This window comes from Lithobates pipiens, unplaced genomic scaffold (assembly GCF_037356315.1).
Source record: "Lithobates pipiens isolate NorthernLeopardFrog02 unplaced genomic scaffold, aLitPip1_a1.2 Scaffold_10, whole genome shotgun sequence".
Classification (NCBI taxonomy): domain Eukaryota; kingdom Metazoa; phylum Chordata; class Amphibia; order Anura; family Ranidae; genus Lithobates; species Lithobates pipiens.
The window spans coordinates 184,429,784-184,454,909 of record NW_027507686.1 but is presented as its reverse complement, the minus strand read 5'-3'; the positions used below and the strand labels follow the sequence as shown (position 1 = coordinate 184,454,909).

Here is a 25,126-nt window from a genome sequence, read left to right as displayed (position 1 = left end):
AGCAATCTTCCCACCCCTTCTCCTTCTCCAAAGTATCGCTGTTTCACGAAGATTCGTTTACTCTCTTCTTTTTTTACAATCGCTATTTTATAACCTTGTTGTTTATTTAACCAAATTTTTTGATTTTCTGGAGTTGGGTCCATGACATAGGTACTTTCTGCTTCTAAGAGTTCCTTCCTGATATTCTCCTCCCATATTCTGGATTTTCTCTTCATTCTTGCTACCTGTTGGATCAACACGCCCCTAATAAACGCCTTTAGGGTATCCCAGACCACACTCATTGGCGCCGAGCCCGAATTAAAGCTTATAAATTCTCTTAATCTTAATTTGACTTCCATTTCATCCTTCATGAGTTCCAGCCAAAAAGGACTAATCTTCCAACACCCTTGAACTTTTTTAACCCCCGTGTTGAACACAGCCCTCACCAAAGAGTGGTCTGAGACCCCCCTTGGCAGATATTCTATCTCCCTTATATTTTGTGCCATTTCCATATTTCCTATAACCATGTCTATCCTAGACAGGGTACCATACGATCCTGACAAGCAGGAATATTGCTTAACTCTCGGGTGTCTCTCTCTCCAAAGATCCCTCAAACCTATTTCACGCAGGAAACAACTCAGCCTAGTTTCACCCAAGTCCCCGGACCGCACCTTAGGGGGAAACCTATCATAGTTTACATCTAGGACTTCATTGAAGTCCCCCATCGCGATAATAGGAATGTCCTCTTTGTCCCCAATAAATTCCATCAGTTTGTAGATAACTTCCATTTTAAACGGGGGGGGTATATATATATTTGCCAAAATACAGCTATTACCCTCAAGTTTACCAAACAGGAAAACATATCGCCCCAACTCATCTATGCTAGCCTGGATGCAGGAGAAACTCACCCCCTCCTTTATTAACACGCTTACCCCTCTTGAATAGGAGGAGTAAACTGAGTGGTATTGTTGTTGATATTTCCTATTGTTTAACAATGATTTAGACATATTGGTTAGGTGGGTCTCCTGCAAACATGCTAGTCCGATATCAAATCTCTCCAGCATAGAAAAAACTATCGCTTTTTTTGCTGGGGTACCCAAGCCCCTCACGTTCCAAGATCCAATGTTAATAGATTTACCCTGCATCAGATTTACCATCTGTTATAAAAGAAGACATGCTGACAAACAAAAAACACCGCGCAACCAAGCAAGAAGGGGGTACATAAGGCTTATCAAGTATAGAGTCTACTAGGATACCTATCTTCATTAAGTACAGCCAACTTAATATCATAACCCATTGGTGATTCCCAAATATCATAACCCATTGGTGTTTCCCAACTTTCTACCATAATAACACGCAATTAAATTTAACCCTAAAGAGTGTCTTATAATGATGCTTTGTGTTCGTATTCTTTCTCTCCTGTGCATTTGTCCTACCACTTTCAAATTTCCCCTTCAGGTATTTACTCTCTTGTGTAATTATCGTGCTATTTTCCAATTCTACCTCTACATGTTTTCTTTTTACAAACAATTTTACTTCCCCACCCACCCCGACTCCACCCAACCCACCTCCCCCCCCCACCCCTCCCGTCCCTACCCCTCTAAACCCTCCTCCCTCCCTCGACCCACCGTCCCACCCATTTAAGATCAAACCCTCCCTTCCTCCCCCCCACCTAACCAGGTATCCCTTACGGGAGTTTAACGTGACCGAACCATCCATAACCCTCCTCACACCCTATCTCACAAACACTGCCACAGTGATCCCCCCCCTCCCCATCCCTAAAACTACATTATTCAACCAAGAATTTATCAAACTCATTTACAAGCACTCTCCTACCCTATCTCCCCTCCCTTTCCCCATGGCTACTCCGTAAAGACTCCTTGTTATCCTCCAGCCATTTCAGTGCTCCGGTTGCTGAGTCAAAAATCTGAACCCCAGAGGGGGTTACCACTCGCAGCCTTGCTGGGTATAAGAGGGCATATGTTAAGTTATATGTCTGAAAAGTGGCTTTAATTGTCCGGAATTCCGCTCTGCGCCTCTGTAGGTCAGGAGAATAGTCTGGATAAAAAGAGATCCTTGAACCATTAAAGGAGATATCCCCCAACTCCCTTGCCTTACGCATTAATGTCACCTTATCCTTATAGTTAAAGAACTTCAACATTAGAGGTCTGGGGCGCCCCCCTGGCGGTGGTATTCTAGAGGGATACCGGTGGGCTCTCTCTATCGAGAAGAACGGTGAAAAACCTTCCTTTCCAAACTTGTCTGGCAGCCAGGACTCCAAGAATTTTACAGCGTCTGGGCCTTCACTTTTCTCAGGTAGCCCCAGGAGTCTAATATTGACCCGGCGTGCTCTATTTTCTAACTCATCCATTTTAAAAGCGTAGCTGTCCAAGTTTTTTTGCAATTTCTTAACCGTATGCTGTATTGGGTTTAAATCGTCCTCCAGCTGGCTTATTCTAACTTCCAGCTCCGCTGTTCTTTCAATTACTTTCTGGATGTCTTGTCGCACTAACAGTATGTCCTCCTTCATTCCTGTTAGCTGAGCTGCCAGGTCTCCCAAAGACTGTTGGCATACATTAACCGCTTGTAATACATCCCTCAGGGTAGGGGCCTCCTCTTGCGGCCTGCCAGATCTATCAGCCTCCAATTCTCCTTGGGTACCACCCATGCTCTTCTTATTCTTACCCTCAGGAACTAAGATAGGCAATGGGGCCACTTGGCCTTGACTTTTTCTATCCGTGGAACCCCCGGAGTGAGATTTGGTTTGTACCGCCTGAGCCCCTTTTATTGGTGTTTGGTCTGGGGTATGCATCGAGGTATGCGCAAACCGCTCTAGTTTTGCCGCGGCTGAACTTGCTGCCTGTGTGCTTTTTTCTTTTTCTTTAGAGGAGCGGAGATGTTGTATTCCCTGCCCCTCCTGGTGCCCCTGGTCTTCCCCACGGCGTCTAGACATATTTAATTATATAGGCCGTTCCCTCAAAATAGAGCCTGGGATATAGCTGGAGACCTGGTGTACCAGTATCAAAACCTCCCCAGGGGACCCCCAGCTCCTTACCATACACAGGAGGGGAACCACTGAGAAAGGAGAAAAAAGAAAAAACCCTCCAAGAGAAAAAAAAAAAAAACCTTTCTCCCTTTTTCACACAGTCCTCTAGAGAATTCCTGCTAAAGCCCACTGTTTTTATATAAAAAAAAAAAAAAAAAAAAAAAAAAACGTTCCAGGCTGTAACCACTAATGACCTCAACCAGGAGTAGTTAACCGGTAGTAAGCTTGCCGTTAATCAGTTATATATAAAATATCAACAGAATATCATTCAGGGAGTTTGAAAAAAAAAGGGATAGTCTTTATCAACATCAAGGGATCAGAGCTGATAACAGTTCAGTGTAACACATTATAACTGTGTAAGCCTTAAATCCCAGCACCGGGGAAAGTGTATCAGATATAAAACACATGAAAAATATAGATTGCGTCCTGCCGAGCCAGCTTCTATATGCCAAAAAATGAAACAGGGGGAGCCCAGATGTAATGGTCTTTTTAACCCATCACAGATACAAGCAATATACTCATCGAGGAGGGATATTCCTCTGCTATGTTCCCCCACTGGGGGTACTCACGGCTACCGAAGGTTTAGGAGGTGAGGGCGTCTATACATTGCCCATGCCGGTTTATCCGTAGCTTCAGCCGTTATGATTGGCACAGGTTACCGCACCTACGCTCCAACGGAGTCCGGGGAGTCTTCGGCCGGGCTCACCGCGCCTCTAGATAACTTCGGCTGTTTTCGGCCAGCTTCGGCTGGTGCCGACATCACCGGCCTCCCGGACCTCGGGTCTGACTTCTCCCTGGGCTATACGTCCGGACATCCAGCGTGTAGCTCTTGAAGATAGGGCGGGGAGGAGACACAGCAGCGGCGTCTCTCTCACCTCAACCCAACTACATCCTCCCGCTCACGCCACGCCCCCACACACATCCGGCCACCTCCCCGACTATATCAGTCTTGTCATTTTCAGTCAATACCCATTGCAGGTGCAGATGATTGACAGACACAGGGCCGCTGTTAAAAATCATGGGGCCCCGTACAGTCTACCTGGTGGGGCCCCCCACACAGCAGGGAAAAGACTTTCACTCTGGACACGGTGAATACCCACAATATTTTAGATATGTGGGAGAGCAGTATGCAGTATGGCCAACTTTATGCTCAGAGCCCGGGCCCAGTCTCTACCTCCACCTAACATCCCCCAACTTCACAAGTACCTGGTCCTGCTGGCTTCTTTTATCTGGGGTCCTCATGCAGTGCTTCTCTTGGGGTGGGGGGATTGGATCCTCTGGATCTGGGAGCGTGGGGACCGGCCAGAAGCTGAGCTCCTCTAAAACCTCTGCTCCTTCCACCTGGGCATGAAGTTGGACAGCCGGAAGCAGAAAGCAAAGTATTTAAACACTTTCGGGAGTAATCTGCAGCCGTATGTCCAGACAATTACATTACACAAGTCCCGGCCGGCGTATTGATATAGAAGAGACTGGGACTTGTGTAATGTACTGTATGTAATAGTCTGGACATACGGTTGCAGATTACTCCCAAAAGTGTTTAAATAATTTGCTTTCTGCTTCCTCCCACGCACACTACATGGGACCCTAGCTCAGGATTAGTATAGTCCCTATAATGTGGGAGTCCCCCGCTCTGCCTCTGGGCCCCCCTATAGGGCAGGGCCCAGTACAGGAGGGCTGGTGGTCCCCCCCCCTATCAGCGGCCCTGGACAGACACATTGAGTGTTTAATATTGAGACTTCGGAAAGGAAATCTACAGGTTGGAGTTAAGTTGGCCACACAAATGTCTGTTCTGCAAATGATCACCAGGTACCTGTAATGACCTGTAATGATTGAATCCAAAATTGGCAAAAGGTATTGGACAGTTATGTCAAATCATAGGGGGGAAATGGTGCCGAGTGCCCACTGTGTAAAAGTGAATCTGTGCTTTGCCCAAAGCAATAGGTACAATTATTCTCCCCTCTGCACCATCACATACTCTACCTTTGCTCTCCCTCACTCCGTTCCACCAGGAACGAGGAAAAGGAGCCAGAAATGAAGTCACATGCTGTCCTATACTCAGAGCTACTGGGAATTTCTCGCAACCTGCAGCCAACACAGCAGCGAAACCAAATGAAAATGGGGGATGGGAAAGCAAGTGAATTTTTTGTTCTGCCCTTTGAAGGGTAGCACAAGATCACCTTAAATGCTAAGAAACTAAAATCTGTTTAAATCTGACTCTAAAATACATTTTGTTTAATAATAAAACAAATCAATGACTTTAAATGGATTTTGATGGGGTAATACAATTTGACTTTTGATTTTTATCTGACAGTGAATGTTAATATAATGTCAAAAATGATTAGGGAGTATATAGAAGCCCTGATATCAACAAAACTGTTTAAACGATATAATCAATATTATTTCTGAACTTTCGACAGTAATATAATCTCCTCTCTCTCTCCTAACTATAGAGCTGCTACACAAGCAATTTTCTTTACACTTATTTCATACATTACTGTGTTGTGCTTTTCAACTTAAGTAACTAATTTATCTCCCCTTTGATTCTCAAAACTGAAAGACACTCACCCTATGAATGACCTCTATTACAAAAGGGAGCATTACATGGTAATGAGGAATCTGTGATGGTAATCTCAACTATTCAGAATGAATCAAATTTCACAGATCATATGCATTACATAAATCAGAATATAGAATGCAGTATCGTTATGAAAAAAAAATATTGCTCTTACACTTGCAAAGTGCAACTAGCCCTATTATACTCAGCCCTAATCTCAGTGCCCATCTCTCCCTGGGGTACTGTGACCACTCTGCTTTCTCTTCTGAAATGGGAACATGTAACTGACCCTGCCCAACACATTTCGTCATCTAATGCCACGTACACACGGCCGGATTTCCCGGCGGGAAATGATGTATGTGAGCTTGTTGTCGGAAAGTCCGATCGTGTGTACAAACACAAGCCCATGGCACAAAAGTTTACGCATGCTCAGAATCAAGCAGAAGGAGCCGCACTGGCTATTGAACTTCCTTTTTCTTGGCTCATCGTCAGTCTTGTACATCACCGTGTTCCCACGTTTGGAATTGTTGGCCATTTGTGTGACCGTGTGTATGCAAAACAAGTTTGAGCCAACAACCTTTGAACAAAAATCCACGGTTTTGCTGCGAAAAGTCTGATTGTGTGTACGCGGCATAAGACTCCTTCATGGAACAGCTCTGAAAAAGTCTCCGTAATGGATCGCTTGTGTGCCTCCGCCAAACGGTGCTTTTTTCAGGAACAAGGTATTATAGCTGAGAATTGCACCCAAGAAATAGACGCCACTAGCTTAGGTGCAAACAGGAATTTATAAACTCAAAGTGTTCAAATGTGAAATGCCTGCTCTTTCCCATGCACTGACCGGGTCTTCTACATTGGCCATAATCAGTGGATAGAAGGTTAGCTCATAAAAGCCCCTATCCTGGTTGGGTTTGTCACATTTCTCCTCCATCAAAGGTATACTAACCAGGTTCCAGACCTCCAACTGATCTGGACCTGTGTTAGTCGGGCAGAGTGAACACATATAGTCAGTCCACATGATCTCCATTCTTGGCTGCATGGGAGAGTTGTCAGTAGTTGTGGGGCAGAGGCCGCAGACCCTTTGACCAGCTGCCAGCTCTTGAATTGAGTGTTCTTTAACTTTCTAGGGCTGGGTCTGCTGCTGATAAGAGGGGCCAACTGCCCCAACTCCCTGGTGCAGTGGAGGTACTTTAGGTGCTAGACAGAGGCCAGTGCTCTGCCCTGTTGCCAGCGCTTCAGCTGGGAGAAAGGGCTTCACTATAGCAGCTTGTCTATGGGGAGAGGGGTCATCTGCCTGATGCTGGCTTTTTTGCTGGGGACCCCACATCATCCACTTTGGATAACTGTTGGGGCCGGAGGACAGCTTCTTTCGCTCCCAGACTGTGGATCTGCTGCTGGGGAGATGAGCCGATTGCTCCATCTCTCGTACCATTATCCAGCTGGACAGATGCATTCCTACATCCAAGATAGTTCTGTGCAAAAACAGTATCATCAAGGTGAGTCAACACTTGCTGCATCCGCCATAAGAGCTTTACTTTAACAACTGTGGGTGGAGGTGGGCAAAGCACACTATTACCCATTGCCAACACTTCAGCCAGGATTTCAGGGCTGACACTTCAGATAGTCCCATGGAAAGGGAGCCCAGCCTAGCTGCTGAGTCGAATCTAGCAGCCATCTGTAAGCAATCTCCAGCTCCCATTCCTGAACTGCTAGAGCCTCCAAATCTTCCTGTGCCCAGACCACTTCCGAGATGTTCAGCATCCAGTCTCTGTAATCCAGGATTTCTTCCAAACGACATTCCAAATCACTCCCAAAGTCAGGGTCCTCTGGCAGCCTCCCATACAACAGACCCTGACCACCGTAGCCAAAAACTTCCATTGGGCTGTCATCCAAGGGCACACTTGGGCTACATATCAGCAGAGGGCTCTGTAGCTCTCATCCAGCCGTATCTCTGCCCAGACCAGCCTGCTGTCCACTCCTTGTGCAATTGTTCCCCCAATAACAGCATCCTCACTTTGTACTAGGACCAGTACCTTTCCTAGGTGGAGGGGAGAATTTTTCCCTGGTGGCACTGCTCATAGTTTAGCGCTTCCTTCTAGAGTTGCCAGCTGATGGAATCATACCATCCCAGCAGGACCTGCACTGACACTGGTCTCCTTTGCACCTCTTTCAGCCACCTTCCGAATTCCTTTTCCATGGCGGCTGGTATGTACCTCTTCTTCTAACCGGGCCTCGGATCCCGGTGGTGGTTTGGATGTCCCAGACTGCAGGAAGTATCCTGCCGCTGCCACCAAATGTGACGGACTGCCTGGGACACCACCTGAGTGCCTCTGACAAACAGTGCTTCCTCCTGGAATAAGGTATTATAGCTGAGAATTGCAGCCAAGAACTAGACGGCACTTGCTTGAGTGCAAACAGGAATTTATAATCCCAAAGTGTTCAAATGTAACATCAAGTGCAGTCTACTATACTACTGTGGCAAAATGGGCAAATGCTCCATTACGCAGCTTACGAGGAGGAGCCGGACAAGATAAGAAATATGCCCAAGAAGAGTTCTGTATCCTCGGTTGGTGAAGATGCATCTGCACGATCTGTCTGATACAATGTTCCCACAGGCAAACCACTTTTCTGGGGACTTCCTGACCGCATAATCCCGGTAGATACTCCCAGCCAGTCAAAGGGTTTCCGGCCTTGGCTATTTCCCATGCTCTGACTGGGAGAAGCAGACAAAATCCTCCCCATGGGCCATAATCAGTGGGTAGAAGGCTTATCCCATAGTCCCCTCCAAAAGTCCCTGGGTCTGTTACAGTCTAATGCCGCATACACACGAGCGGAATGTCTGACAGAAAAAGTCAGATTGGAGCTTTTCATAGTATATTCCGATCGCGTGTATGCCCCATCTGACTTTTTACGTCAAAAATTCTGACGAACGTAGAAATAGAACATGTTCTAAATATTTCCGACGGAACCAATTCCTATCTGGAAACCGCTCGTATTCTGTATTCTGTTCCGACGGACCAAAAACGACACATGCTCTGAAGCAAGTACTAGACGGAAGCTATTGGCTACTGGTTATTGAACTTACATTTTCCCGTCGTACGTGTTGTACGTCACCGCGTTCTTGACGGTCGGACTTTGGTGTGATCGTGTGTATGCAAGACAGCTTGAGCGGAATTCCATAGGAACTCCGTCGGAAAAACCTTCAGAGTTTATTCCGACGGGTAAACCGGTCGTGTGTACAGGGCATAAGATGAGGAAATGCGTAGGACCGAGTCAGCTATGTGTTTAAATTTAGCCTTTTGATAGACTATACTACAGTATGAATTCTCCTGATTTAAATACCTCAGTGCAATTTGATCCAATCTGGACTGAACAGCAAAGGTTATCATCACAGAGTCATCATTGCCCTAGTATACTCCCCAAAGGGTATAGACCTTTTTGTAATACAGAGGTTAACCACAGGGTATCTTTCTGATTTGAATCATGGTGTAGAGCAGTGTTTCTCAACTCTTTAAAATTATGGACAATCTCAAGAATGCCTGAAGCTGGCCTGCATGGTGCCAAGGGTTGTAATGCTACACAATAAAAACCTGTGGCTTTGTTTTAACAAAAAATCAAGTTTAATCCTGACTTGTTGACAAATTTTGGGCAATTTGGGGCATTTTTTAGGCATTTTTTCAAGACACCCCTGAAAAACCCAGAAGGGTTCTTGAATGATATATTGGCTGTTTTTATTTGCTACTGTATTGTTATGTTATGAGTGATATCACGGGGGATAGACGGGATTTCACAGTGTTGCTCTCAGAAACCATGAATTAGACTGAGACAGAAGTAAAATTAAATCACACTTGTTTATTAATAAAAATAAAAAGGTAAATAGAAAAAGCATAGTCAAGCATAGCCAGAGTCCAGTAACCAGATCGGGTAGTCAGCCAGGCCAGAAGTCAGGGATCCAAGTAGAGCAACAGCAAGCATTATAAAGAGCCAGAAGGGATGTCAGCAAGCCAGTCTTTAAACAAACCGCAGGAGATGGTTTCTAGTGATGTGACCAAGCAAAGGCAGAGGTGAAGTGAGCTGGAAGGCTTTAAGTAGGCAGGTCAGACGAGCATCATCAGGAACAGCTGGTAACTGTGGAGAGAGAAAAGAGCTGGCAATTAGCCGACAGCTGAGTGGTCAGCCCAGAGAAGGAAGGGCTAAGCCAGCCCTGACAGTTGCACATTCCTATTTTATAGTCAATATCACATCAGTTAATTTAAAGTCCTGAGCTACTAGCCAGACCTTAAGAGTTACTCGCTACCAGTTACCCCACCCAAACCCTACCCTGCCCCGCTCCTAATCCCTCCCCTAAACACACCCTCTTAAATTATCTCATGAAATGACACTGTTAAATGTTTCATGCAGATTTTACAAAAAGATACAAAAATAAATATTAGTAACAACAAATTAACAATATTAAGATAAAGCATATCAGTGCCCATCAGTGCAGCCTCTCAATGCAGCTTATCAGTTTAGCCTTATTAGTGCCCATCAGAGCAGCATATCAGTGTCCGTCATTGCCCCTTCATCAGTGGCCATCAGTGCCGCCTCATTAGTGGCCATCAGTGCAGCCACATCAGTGGCAATCAGTGCAGCCACATCAGTGCTGCCTGCCTTATCAGTGCAGGCCTATCAGTGCAGCTAATCATTGCCACCTCATCACTGCCCAACAGTGCAATCTTATCAGTGCCCATCAATGCAGGGTATCAGTGCAGCCTCATCAGTGCTTATCAGTGCCCATAAATCCAGCCTATCAGTGCCCATAAGTGCAGCCTCATCAGTGCCCATCAATTCAATATAAGAGCTGGTCCAGGAGGTGTGACTTTGTTTAACAGCGGCCGGTGTTTCATATACAAGTTGTGTCACAGTGGAATATCCGCTCTCTGTGTGATCTGACTGGCTCTCCTCCTGACAGTTGGCTGATCACTTCTGGCAGAAGCGGTGCAGCCTTTTTTACAGGGCATCAGATGCTCTGTAAAAAAAAGGTCACACTGCTTCTGACAGAAGCTTTCAACCGGGAGTCGGCCCAGTCTGTCCCTGCTCCACACTCGCCCTCAACTAATTTCCACTCACTAAATGCGAGCAGGCGAGTGGAAATTTTGAGGGCTGGTTAAGGGCTCATTCATACCAGAATATGGTGTGGGAAACCAGCTTTCTGTGAATATTTCCTATACTGCATTCAAAACATGCTATGTGCGCAATCTCCTGCGTTTTTTTTTAAAAGTAGTGCATGCACTACTTTTTGTGTGATACAGTGCAGTTTTAGCAATTTTAGCCCATTCAAATGAATGGGCTGCAAATCGCACCGCACTTAGTTGCACAGGAATAAAAATTAGGGTAAACCATTAAAAATAGTTTTCCCTTTTATTAAAGTTGTGGAAGGTGTTTGGAAACTGTATTGTATACACAGAAATAATATTTGTCCTATATAAAACTTGCTTGGGCTTCTACCCTGTTTCCCCTAAAATAAGACCTAGCATGAGTGTCGGTGATGGCTGCAATATAAGCCCTAACCCCCAAATAAACCCCACACTCTTTCCCAAAAATAAGCCCTACCCTGAGAATAAGACATAGAAGGACTTTAACCAGGGCTTATTTGGGGGGTAGGGCTTATATTGCAGCCATCGTCGACAATCACGCTAGGTCTTATTTTAGGGGAAACAGGGTATATATCTCTTCGTAGTTCGATGAGCAGTTCTTGCCATATAACATACTGTAAATGTCAGCAGAATTCACCATATATTGATCAGTAAGACACTATTGGCAGTATAACTCATTTTGGCCTTCTTAACATGCCATGGGCCCACTGATACATGTTTTTAGCCCTAAGTTGGGAATTTCTGCTCTAAGAGAACATTACATGCCTATTCCAGTGCCGTCCCACACAAGGCAAAATGCCTTGTCTTCCAACTGTCTGGGTTTGATTTACTTCCAGGTTTTTTTTTTTTGTTAAAGCTTAATTGAACAAGCTGAAGTTAGAAGCTGATTGGCTACCATGCACAGCTGCACCAGATTTTTCACTCTCCAATTTTAGTAAATGAACCACAATGTAACAATGTAGCATCAGCTGCTGAACAACAGATGAGATTTGATCTCAGCAACTGAGAGATGTGCAGGGATTCATAAGAAGGGTTCTAACTAGTAAAACACAAATATCTTTGGCATTTTTTTCTGAGTGTGTTTTTATATTCTGCTTAAACAACTGCTTTAAAAATTAAATGGGTTGACTTTTACTATTAGGGCACTTAACTGTCTAGGCATCCAGCGGTGTCCTCATCCAAGCCAAATCTTGAAACAGCTCTTGGGTGCTTTGCCTTCTTAGCTAAGCGAAACCAGCAGTGAAGTGGCTGCACATCTGGTTTCCTACTGTGCATGCGTGAATTGCACTGTGCCTTCTCAATGGCCCGTCTGCTGGGGGGGGAGTAGGTAGGGGCCGAACTTCCGGGTCACTTCGCTGGAAGTATGATTGGGTACCTGTCAAAACCAGGTACCCCCCCCCCAAAAGGTGGCAAATGTGGCAGCGGAGGGGGGGAGAAGGCAGACAAGCGGAGCTTCCCCTTCCCCTCCACTTTAAAGCAGAACTTCACTCTCTCAATCCCTATGATGCTAGCATTGGTAAATAGATAGGAAAGTATATCACATTTGCTGCATTTGTCCCCTGCTGGCTCTACACTGAGAACTGTGCGATCAAAGACAGCTGATCGCTCAGTTCTCAGGTCTGCTCTGAGCAGTGACAGGGACCACTCTGTGCTCTGCCCTGCAGCACTCACTGGAGCTGGACTGTGGAAAGGTGGGAGCAGCTGGCTCAGTCTCCTAGCGGCACGCTAAGAGCCTGAACCAGCTCCTGGTCAGGCATGTGGATGGATCCTGACATTGTTGTTGGGATCCCTGCAGAGCCTGGATGGGCTCTATGACATCAGCTGACAATGGACTTTAGCTCGCTGTCAGATTAATCTGGATCGCAGGAGTGTAGCGTTAAGTGCATTCCTGTGACCCACAGGAGAAGTATGGCCAAAAGAGCGTCAGCCATACGTCTTCTTTAATAGAAGTAGTGGTAACTGCTCAGATGGTTTTATATACAGTATGTGTATGTGCATTTGGTTGCATGCCTAGGAGTTCAATTTTAAAAGTGGATCGCCCATCAAAAGCCAGATGCAAAAAGTATATATACAGTATATGTGGCAAATCCTAGCAACCAGACATCTGAAGTGAGAAAAAGCACTGTTGTCCATGTCCTGCATCCAAGGGAATGCGGCAAAAAAAACAGTGAGTATATATAACGTAATAACTATATCTCGCATATTGGAGTAGCTCTAAACTGACCTAAACTGACCTTTGTCAGCGGGATCAGCCCAAGGAAAGATTGTAGAATAAATAATTCTGGCCACTGCACAGCAACACAGGTGGTAAAAAATCCATGTCGCCACGCAATGGTCAAAAAAAGCCCTCCACTCCCATGAGATGGAACGAGTAAGGACAAACTTAATCATGGAAGTGTGTAATGTCCCATTCAAAGTTTAACCCAAATGGTATGTGTGTTATAAACTGAAAAACCCCCAAAAACTCCCTTTTACAGGGGAATTTAAAGATATCACCCCCTCTCTTAGGTGTTTGGATCTTTTTTATGCCCTGTACTCCTTTTGCTGAACTGTTACCATCGTGATATTGATTGACGTGTCGAGCAACATAAGTAGACAGAATTTTCTGGATGCTGTGGGGATGTTACTGGAATCTGTCTCCTCGCCTGGTGGTACACCCTATATATTGTACATTGGATTACCTGCAACGTTTTCCAGCCTTTATCCTTCTATCCCCCATGATTGTGCATTGGAGGCAGTTGGTCTTTACTTGGAAAATGATTCCAACCTCAGTGTGGAATACAGATTGTTTGTTTTGGATCTGCTTCAATATCTATTAACCGCTTCCCGACCGCCTCACGCCGATATACGTCAGCAGAAGGACACGTACAGGCAGAATCATGTACCTGTACATTGCCCTTTAAAAGGCGGCAGGGGCGTGCTCGCAGGAAGCTCCGTGAGTCAGGTTGTGGGTCCCGTGGACTCGATCGCCGCGGGGATACCCGCGATCGTCTCGTGGAGAGGAGAACGGGGAGATGCTATAGTAAACAAGCATCTCCCCGTTCTGCCTAGCAACAAGTGACACTGATCTCTGCTCCCTGTGATGGTTTTTTTTTATATATTGTTGGGGGATATTTATTTATTTATAGCAAAAAGTAAAAAATAATGTGTTTTTTTCCCAAAATTTACACTCTTTTTTTGTTTATAGCGCAAAAAATAAAAACCGCAGAGGTGATCAAATACCACCAAAAGAAAGATCTATTTATGGGGAAAAAAAGGACGTCAATTTTGTTTGGGAGCCACTTTGCACAACCGCACAATTGTCAGTTAAAGCAAGGCAGTGCCGAATCGCAAAAAGTGCTCTGGTCAGGAAGGGGGGAAATTCTTCTGGGGTTGAAGTGGTTAAACACACAATTTTTTTATTTTCAATGGAGTATGGTTTCTCCAAAAATGCGGAGCAGCTACAGGAGCCAAATTTTTGCCCTCACTTGCAGATTTATATATGGGTGGTGGGAGCACCATCCCATATATGGAGGCAACAATCCCTTTAGATCTTTGATTAGAATGTTCTATCGCTATTTCGATGATCTGATTTTCATCGTGGATATTGGTCTTGGCTCCCTTGTTAATTTGTTGGTATATTTAAATCAGAATGACATGAACTTACAGTTCACGGGACAGTGTAACAGAAAATAATTTTTCTAGATTTTCTACATATTCACTTGTGTGGTGTTGGAGCAGACATTCATACCAGTCTATATAGGAAGCTTTTATCCGGCAACACCTTGTTGATGGCCCATCCCCGTTGGTCAATTTTTAAGAGTCTGCAGAATATGTAGTGATCAACATACCTGTGATAAGGAGGTGCGGGTCCTGTATTCTTGTTTTGTACAGAGGAGATAGCCAAGATATATGCATTGTCTATTGCCAATTCTAAAAATAGGATCTCTTGAAAGGAACTGGTCAGTGCGATAGTTGCAAAAAGAAAAGGCATTTCAATAAAAAGAGACCCACTCTTCTCAACACGCCCTTCAGTGAGGAGTTTGATGACATCAAGAGACTTGTACACAGATATTTATTTATCCTCTTTGATGACCGGATCTGTGCAGAGCTCCTTAAAGAAGGCATCAATTTTGTGTCTAGATGGGCCCCCACACTGGGTAATTCTCTGTCACCAAACTTTTTTGATCCCACCATTATTAGATCTACCACTTGGCTGCACTTTAAAGGCAGCTATGAATGTGGGGCGGCTGGTTGCTACTGCTGAAAACACATCATTAAAGGTGACATAGTACGTTCATTCTCTAATGACAAAGAGCATAGGTTAAAATCCTCTCACAGTTGTAATAACCGATATGTGGTATATTTTGTTACATGCAGACTTTGCAATGTACAATATATAGGGCGTACCACCAAGTGACTTAAGCTCTATACACACTATTGGATTTTCTGCACATTTTTGTCTTCAGATTTACCAAAGCCATATAATATGAGGTCAAACTTCAAGAGTTTCAATTTGTATGCAATCGGGCAGGCCCTTGCACTACATGGTATTGTCAAATCTGAAGACAAAAATTTGCAGAAAATCTAATAGTGTGTATGGGGCTTAAGAGACAGATTCCAGGAACATCTCTACATCATCGAGAAAAATCTGTCTACTAATGTTGCTCGACATTTCAATCAATATCATGATGGTAACAGTTCAGTAATAGGGGTACAGGTCATAGAAAAGATCCAAACACCTAAGAGAGGGGGTGATATATTTAAACTCCTCTGCAAGAGGGTTTTTTTTTTTCGGATTTTTCAGTTTATAACATGCACACCATTTGGGTTAAACTTTGAATGGGACATAACACACTTCCATGTTTAAGTTTGTCTTTACTCTTTCCCTCTCGTGGGACTGAAGGTTTTTTTTTTTGCCCATTGTGTGGCGACATGGATTTTTTACCACCTGTTTTGCTGGGCAGTGGCTGGAACTCTTTATTCTACAGTCTTTCCTTGGGCTGATCCTGCTGACAAAGGTCAATTTAGAGCTACTCCAATATGCGAAGGAGATATAGTTGTTAAGTTATATATACTCACCGTTGTTTATGCCGCATTCCCTTGGATGTGAGACATGGACAAGCGTGCTTTTTCTCGCTTCAGATATCTGGTTGCTATGATTTGCCATATATATATATATATATATATATATATATATTTTTTTTTTTTGTGTCTGCCCTTTGATGGGCGATCCACTCCATGTAAAGCAATGTGTCAGTTAGACAGGTGGCTTCCCCATGATGATGTTGTTAGTTTTCTGCCACAAATTTACCTAGCTATTTTTAGCAGTTGGAAGAGATACGCTGTGTCCATAGTCATATATATACATTTGTTGGACACGACATTCTGCTTTATTTTCACAGCTTATATTATAATATGTAGCAGAGTGTAGTCATGTTTTAGGAATGTGAAGTTATGGAGGATGGGATTTTTTATGCATTTTTATAAAAATTTTCATATATTAGCTGGTGCTTATCAATCTATGCACTGAGACAGACACCAATACTTCTTCATTCCGGTTTAATATGTACAATATACACACGCTCATGACCATGAGCATTAGTGTATATTGCCAGTTGTCTTTCCTTTAGTGTTTTTACCTATCACAATTTTTCGGTTTTATTTTTATATTGTATTTAGGTGTGGTCATTGGTTCAATCAATTTTTCTTTTTTTCTTTTTCTTTATATTTTTTCTTTTGTTTTCTTGTTTATTGTATTACATTCTATGTAATGTTTTTTTTATTTAAATATGGAGATGTGTATTCATATGTGCATCAGCTGTTCTCTTAGCACAGGTGATTTTGGGTTTGGCTTCACTTAGGCATTTACTTTAAGTAGCCTGTGCAGAGAACACATCTATTTTGTGAACAAGCATAGTACACTTGTGTGAAACGCGTCAACTGTGATTCCTGTACCATTGTCTGGCATCTGACAATAAAGATTTTCTATCAAGCATTCATTTGGCTCCAGTGTGCAACCATTTCGTTTTCTCCTTCATAACACACCTCCTGTATTAGAGTGCCCCAACTCTGGATGAAGGAGCACAGGGACATCTTTGGACAGAAGCATTGTCAGTCTAAATGGAGGGCAGCGTTAGATGGACTAGCAGTTTTAGACACATTTAAGCCAAACTCCAGCTCACACTTTTTAAGCAGTTACAGCAACTGTTTTCCTTTTGGAATAAAGGTTTTAATAAGAAAATTAATTAGATCATTGTAAGCACCCCTGTCAGCAGTAAGTGCTTTGTCTCATCCACTGCTACATCTGCAACAGAGCGTGCTCTTTTGAAAAACAGACTTACTGGCCAGATCACCAGGTAAATAAAGTGTAGTGCAGACTCTATACTGGGCCCGCTGTTTAACCCTGGTGGCATAAAAGTTTCCACGTTCACTTAACTTTGCACAGTTTAAGCACTTCCATATTCAGTTAGTTGTTAAAAGAGAATTCCTCTTACAATGCATGCACAATGTTACTGGCTGTGGCTTTTCTGGCTGCTAATAGTAATGGCCACTTGCATGCAGGGATCCTACTGACGAGCCCCCACATGCAGCAAGGACTCTCTACTAGTCCTGTTGTTTAACCCAGGTTTTGCAAACAGCCTGTCACTGAGTATTTTATGCCAGGTGCACAAAGTTTCACTCAGTCCTTCTCACAGTGAGCAGGCAGATAGTGTCTTTTTTGTGTTTATTTTTGTTTTGTAGAACTGGGATAGGTGATGGGAAAAGCCTTGGGATACCCAGAACTAACAAACTTGAAGGAGGACTGGCAAACAGTTAACTGTGGTATAAAAACGTCTCCTATAAAAGAAAATAGCAAAAAAATCAGCATGGGGGATCCCACCATGGAAGAACACTGGCCAGCAGGTCTGGAACAGTTCCTCTAGCAAATAAGGGGCACACTGGCAACAGTCAATTAACTGCACCATGAGCCTCCTGAAAACATCCTCTATGGATATTGCTTGGTTGTTCCTGTGATTTGGGGATGACCCTTCAGCTACTTGCTAAGCTAGAATCATCCAGAACTCCATGCAGCTTCCCAGAGACCTGGAAGATTTAACAGTACTTCCAGATCGGATCACTCTCCAGTACGTAAAGGCCCCTGCTGCTCTATGGTCCACATCCTATATACACCTCTCAGCCCCCTGCTGGTCATTCTACTGACCAGGGATTGGCTGAAGCTGTATACCAGGTCAGCCCAGTCTCTACCCTCTCCACCCACTATGCTCCAAAGATTTATAGAAAGACAGAGGGAGACAGGCAAGCCTGCAGCTGCAGAGCCCAGAACAGCTCAAATATACAAATCAGCTCCACTGGCTACAGCAGAGCTAAAAAATAACTACATTTACCTATTTATAGTAGCACCCAACTAGGAGGGTGCTACAAAACAAAGCCTAAAAAGAAAACGAATGCAGCCATCACATTTAAGACCATATTACCATATTTAGGATATAACTTGTAAGATGTTACTATTAAGAGCCCCACCCTCGCCCCCTCACTCTCCTGTGACATGACAGTGAGTAGGGGATCCACACCAGCTGTCACATTTTAAAATTGGTGTGGTTGTATGGGGCTCTGCTCACACAGTGGCGCCATTCATTCATAGAGCTCTCTGAATGAGAAAACTATGAGTCCTGTCTTCCACTGCGGCAGGTGGCTTGTAGAGCTCAATGGAGATTGCTGGGCACTGATGAGCACCCTCATATTCCATTCACTATGCCTTCAGCTTTGTAACTGAAGGTCAACACAGAGTTATGGACATAAAGTTATGCCGCGTACACACGAGCGAATTGTCCGGCATACTTAGTCCGGCAAATAATCCGGCGGATAGTCCGGCGGACTTTCTACCGAACGGACTTGGCCACACACGGACACACAGAAAGTCCGGCGTTTGCTAGCGCGATGACGTACAGCACATACGACGGGACTAGAAAAAGGAAGTCCAATAGCCAGTAGCCAATAGCTTCCTTTTCGTACTTGCTTCTGAGCATGCGTCATTCTTAGTCCGCCGGACTAGCATACTGAGGAACGTATTGCCCGCTGAAACCCAAGTCCGGCGGAAAGATTGAACTGCAAAAATACTTTCTAAGTCCGCCGGACTTTACGCTGGAAAAGTCCGCTGAAGCCCACACACGATCGAATTGTCCGGTAAAATGCGTTTCGGTGGACTAAGTACGCCGGACAATTTGATCGTGTGTACGCGGCATTAGAGGGAGAGTTTGCAGGAGCTTGTTGTTGCTTCGGTGATCCACTGATTGCTGGTGTAATGTTCTGCAAGCTCCTGTGAAAAAAAATAATACATGCATATTTTTTAACCTGCAAAAACATACATTTAGTATTATTTTTTTTTTAAGGTGAACTTAGCCTTTAAAGCAAAAATGTGCTCATACTAGATGCAACATTATATGCTGCTAACTGATTTATTTTTTATTTTTTGCATCCTGCAGGTCAGGGACAAGAAACTGTTGAACGACCTCAGTGGAGCTGTAGAAGATGCTAAGACAGCGCGACTCTTTAATATAACCAGCTCAGCACTTGCAACTCTCACTATCATTATTGTGCTTTTGTACCTGCGTTCCCCAGCTCCTGACTACTAGAACAATAATTGTCTGTATAGACTGTGAGTGATATTCTCTTTAGAGCAGGAGAAAGCTCTTTATCCTATACTGTAACAGTTAGCTCTGTGCAGTGTAGTTAGACATAGCGGTAAGCCTCAGTAACCTCCCCTTATTCTTTAAAACATCCACCCATAATTGTCCGGATCTCACTGTGATGTCATCAGCACCTCGCCATAAGGTAGCCTCCAGTTGGCTGATGGCAGCTAATATGCAAAAAATTACTTGCAAACAAGTTAATTCTCTTTGAACCACAGGGGGAGGAACGTCCTAATGGAAGGCTGGACTGCTCTACGCTCCTCCACTCACGTGCCTCTTTAAAAACAGCCCAGTGTGTGAATTTAGAGCATCTCTGTGGCAACTGGTCATATCCCCTCCAATAAAGGACTAAAGTTTTCTACAAGAGTGTGTCTATGATGGAGAGGGGCAAAATGTGATCTGAGTAGGTTATTGCATTAGTAAAACCTCTTGCCCTTTGGGTTCATATTTTACATTTATCTATCAAATAATAAGTGACATAATAATCATGAAATAATTTACCAAAACACATGAGAACAAAAATCCATGGATCGTTACCTTCTGAAGCACCACAGGCCTGGATCTCAGGAAGGCCTGAATAAAATGTAGATTCTACCTTTACACATCCTAATGGAAAATGTCTAATGGGTATTTTCACATGAGCTTCTTTAGAAAGTGCCTCGCTTTTGTACCCTTTGGTGGACCTGCAAAGGAAGATTTTTTTTTTGTTAAAAGGTTATGAGTCGAGAAAAAGGGACAGGGCCTGTAACACCAGAAGGTTGATTGCCTAAACCAGCCATTCTCAACCAGTCCCATGGAACCTTGTAGTTCCTTCAGAGTTTGCTAGAAAATCCTTGAGCTGGGGCAGATTGACCTCCCTTTGATGATGTCTGCATAGTTCTGGGGCCAACTCTATTTGGCAGAACCAGCTGTAGGCCACCAATGATCGTTTTAGCTGTCTGTAAGGGTAAAATTTTGATCAAGACGGTATGGGTAGCATGTTTTCCACTGCCTACCAAGTGTAGGGGTCATTTTTCCTACTGACCCCCAATGAAGTGGTTTTAACAAGGGTTCCCTGAGACCTTAAAATTAATTCCATTGATTAATTCCATTGGTTAAGTAGGTTGACAAAGGCTGGCCAAATACTAGTGATATAAAACCATCTGATACCCTGACACAGGTCATTTATGATCAAAGGATTAGAGTTTCATCGTACATCTCACTTCAAGTTGAATTGACTCTGCGTAAGGTGACAGCTTGTTTAACAATGACCTCATTGAACATTACATGTGAAGGTTAAAGCGGTGTTCCACCCAAAAAATAAATAAATAAATAAAAGCCAGCAGCTACACATACTGCAGCTGCTGGATTTTAACAATAGGACACTTACCTGTCCTGGAGTCCAGCGATGTCGGCACCGCAGCTGATGTTTCTATCAGCTGTCGGGTGCTGCCGCCACCATTGTGGTTAAGGGTACCCGGCGGTGTAGCCTTACGCTTCACGTCAGGAACCTTACTGCACATGCGTGAGGCCCAGCTCCTCTCTCCTACTGGCCGCGTGACAGGGAGAGGAGGAGGGAGCCCTGCGGTGATGTCACGGGCCGTGGCCTGGACTCCCGGAAGTGGGAACAGGATACCTGACAACGACAGGCATCCTGTGCCCCCTCCCCCCAGAAAGGTGCCAACTGTGGCACCAGAGGAGGAGAGGAGACAAATGAGTGGAAGTTCCACTTTTAGGTGGAACTCCGCTTTAAACCTTATCCATATATTCATTCTATATTAGTATTATTAGGTTAATCCATATGAAAACTGGACAGCAAGTATTGCTTTGTGGGTGGGATATAATGTGTAAAATTCTGTAGTATATTAGAGTTCTTTGTGACCTACACTGTGGCATCTTTAAAAACTGAGATGCAGCAACCAATCAGATGCCAGCTATATATAACAGAAGTTAAATGAAAGCATTCAATAACACCATTTTTCTTTGCTACACTTTTTATAAGCTTCACAACAATAATACATTATCAGATCAAGTGACTGTAGAAGACACACAAGCCATAAACAAGAACGTAATGTTCTGATATTTAATAGACGATGTTGTAAATGATGCGTATTATAGTAAAGTGTTACGTTAAAAATAATGGTAAAAGGAAAACCCTATTAATTAAAGCTTAATTGAATATTACATTTCAATTAAAGTCTTACAGTGTATTTTATTTAGGAAGCAGCCAGAGTAGAAAAGCCTTTCACCGCCAGCATGCTGTAGAGAAGGACCATTGTTCTCTGTGTGGTGTGTGGTGTCAGTGGTCTCTCTGCTGAGTCAGAACTAGACCTCTCCAATCAGCAGGGAGTGTGTTAAACTTCCACAAAGTGACCACTACTGTCACAAAGGGAGCAAGGGTTCTTCTCAGCAGCTTGCTGGCAGGGGACAGGCTCTTCTACTCAGGCTGTGGCTGCTTTCTAAAGAAAACCTTTTGTTTTGATGTGCTAGAAATGTGTTTAACGGATTTTGGCCTCTTTCACACGGGACGGATCAGTAATGATCCGCCCCGTGATTATCCGCTCGCTCAGCGGGGATCAATCCGTTGTCCCCGCTGAGCCGGCGGCGGACAGGGCGGTCTCCGCACACTGTGCAGGGACTGCCCTGTCAGCTCTCCGCTCTCCTCTATGGGGATCGGACGAGCACGGACCGTCTGTCCGTGTTCATCCGATCCGCTCTGCAGACGGATAGAAAAATAGGATTTTCCTCCGTCTGCAGAATCGGACAGTAGCGGAGGCAGACGATATCGGGTGTCTGCGGATGCTCATCCGCAGACACCCGCTATCCCATAGGGATGAATGTATGCCCGTATTTCATCCGCAAACGGATGGATGAAATACGGACATACCATCCGCATGTGTGAAAGGGGCCTTAAACTGAAAGTTCAGCTGGGTTTTAAACATAGTTTTTCTTTTAAGAAAAAATTGGAGTCAGCAGATCAGGTTTTAATGTTTAAAGTGTAGTAAACCTTAACAACCAGTTAGAAGTTACCTTTCACATGTCTGATTATACCAGATGTCCAGAAGCTGATTTGTGATTGGTTGCTGCACATCATTACTCTTTGCATTAAAATGTTAAATACAGTCTTCAATGTCATGGTAACGTAAGGGTTAAATAGAGACCGTGTTGTGTAACAGCAGATTACAATTAATAATAACTAACAGCTATGATTTTAAGCAGCAGATTGAAGCGGCAGTACCTTAAATGTAAAAGAGTTTTGTAAAATTTGAATTGAAATTTTGAGGAAAAATAAATATACTATGTCTCTATCGTGATTAATTCCATTTACTTTATTAGCCTTACAGAACAACCTCAGTCTATTTTAAAAATCAGAAAAATGTCTTAAAAAAGAAACTTGTGGAATATGAGAAATTGTGTAAACAATAATATCTTTGGGAAAGCAGTTAATATGCAGTGCAATTCCTAACACCTTCTCATCGGAGCCAGGACAAGGGGTGGGCAGGCGGGCAAGCAAGAGGCAAAGAATGGATGCAGGGTGGTGCACTTATTCTATAATATGCAGGGGGCACAGTTCTGGATCCTTGCCCTGGGACCTGGACCACCCTATCCTGGTACTGATTCTTATGGTTTGTACCAACCACCTCTCTGTGTACTTTTGATTGACACTGCAAGAAACATGCATCACGGAAGCGGAATTATTTTTTTGCCTTGTTTAGATTTGCTCTTTGAAATAGTTGCCATCTATGGCAGAATTTAGAAGTGTCGATGGTAATGGCATCACATATGAACACCGTAAAATTAACTTGCATTTAGAGACAGGGGTTAAGATTTTCATTAATTTTCATTAATTATAATTGCTCTAAGTACAGTTCATGGGAGAAAGAGCTGTGAGAATGAATAAAAAATATGCCAACACTGTCTGCCATTATAGTATCTCAGCAGCAGGTTTTTTTTTCTGTAAAAGAGACCTGTGATGTGACTAACACATTTCTTAGGTTGCTATGGATTCTTACACCTTGAACATCATTTGTGCTACCCAAGAAGAAAAATAAAACGATTGATTCCAGCGTGATAGTTTCCCACTTTTCAACTTTCTAGCATTGACAAGCATTCAATGGCTCATAATAAGCAGTACAAGATCTCTGTATATGGATCTATATGCCCCAACATTCAAATGCTTAGCTGTGGACTTTTGCATAGTAGGCTTCAGCCAGAGTGTGCTTGATTATGATAAAAGCCAATGCAACTGGTAGGAGGTCCAACAAGACGGAGCCAACACACAGATAAAGGTGCAGTCAAGAACTCATAGGTTTAGGTTCCTGGAGCTGTAGCAAGACTGAATAGTGAACACTCATATCATATGAAAAGAGCACATATAAAGTCTGATTATTACAGGGGCTAGATGCTGTTTCTTCTAGTTTAGGGTGACCAGATGTCCCCAGTTTCAGGGGACAGTCTCTGGATATAGGACACTGTCCCCGGATTTGATTTCAACAGCAGCTGGGGCAATTTTCAAAGACAGTCAGTGTAGAATAAAAAATAAATAAATCTGAATTACACCCCGCCCAACCCCCGCCCAACATCCCCACAGCATGATGCTACCACCACCATGCTTTACTGTAGGGATGGTATTGGCCAGGTGAAGAGAGGTGCCTGGTTTCCTACAGGCATGACACTTGCCATTCAGGCCAAAGAGTTCAATCTTTGTTTCATCAGATGAGAGAATTTTTTGTCTCATGATTTGAGAGTCCTTCAGTTGCCTTTTGGAAAACTCCAGGCGGGCTGTCGTGTGCCTTTTACTGAGGAGTGTCTTCTGCCTGGCCACTCTACCATACAGGCCTGATTGGTGGAGTGCTGCAGAGATGGTTGTTCTTCTGGAAGGTTCTCCTCTCTCCACAGAGAAATGCTGGAGGTGAGAGTGACCATCGGGTTTTTGGTCACATCACTAAGGCCCTTCTCCCCCGATCGCTCACTTTGGCTGCTGGCCCGCTCTAAGAAGAATCCTAGTGGTTCCAAACTTCTTCCATTTATGGATGCTGGAGGCCACTGTGCTCATTGGGACCTTTAATGCTGCAGAAATTTTTCTGTACCCTTCCCTAGATCTATTCCTGTCTCAGAGGTCTACAGACAATTCCTTGGACTTCATGGCTTGGTTTGTGCTGTGACATGCACTGTTAACCGTGGGACCTTATATAGACAGGTGTATGCCTTTGCAAATCATGTCCAATCAACTGAATTTACCACAGACGGACTCAAGCAAATTGTAGAAACAACTTAAGGGTGATCAGTGGAAACAGGATGTACTTGAGCACGATTTTGAGTATCATAGCAAAGGCTGTGAATACTTATGTACATGTGATTTTTTTTTTTTAACCACTTGATCACTTGGCACTTAAACCCCCTTCCTAACCAGACCAATTTTCAGCTTTCGGTGCTCTCACAATTTGAATGACAATTACAAAATGTCATGGAACACTGTACCCATATGACATTTTTGTCCTTTTTTCCCACAAATAGAGCTTTCTTTTGGTTGTATTCAATCACCGCAGTTTTTTTTTTTTTTTTGCTCTATAAAAGAAAAATGACTGAAAATTCTGTAAAAAAAAATGCATTTTCCTTTGTTTCTGTTATAAAATTTTGCAAATTAGTAATTTTTCTTCATAAATTTTGGCCAAAATTTATACTGCTACATATCTTTGGTAAAAATAACCCAAATTGGTGTATATTATTTGGTATTTGTGAAAGTTATAGAGTCCACAAGCTA

At 43.6% G+C, this 25,126-nt stretch overlaps 1 protein-coding gene across 2 annotated transcripts in view; it reads left to right on the top strand.

Annotated features, from left to right (window-relative positions):
- The window catches only part of IFITM10 (interferon induced transmembrane protein 10), a 36,275-nt gene extending 13,599 nt beyond the window's left edge, over positions 1–22,676 (top strand). For both annotated transcript variants that reach the window (XM_077460556.1, XM_077460567.1), the window contains exon 3: positions 19,177–22,676. In XM_077460556.1, coding sequence (XP_077316682.1) covers positions 19,177–19,326 — 150 coding nt within the window. In that variant the 3' untranslated portion in view covers positions 19,327–22,676. The remainder of the gene's footprint in view (positions 1–19,176) is intronic.
- The last annotated feature ends 2,450 nt before the right edge of the window (positions 22,677–25,126 follow it).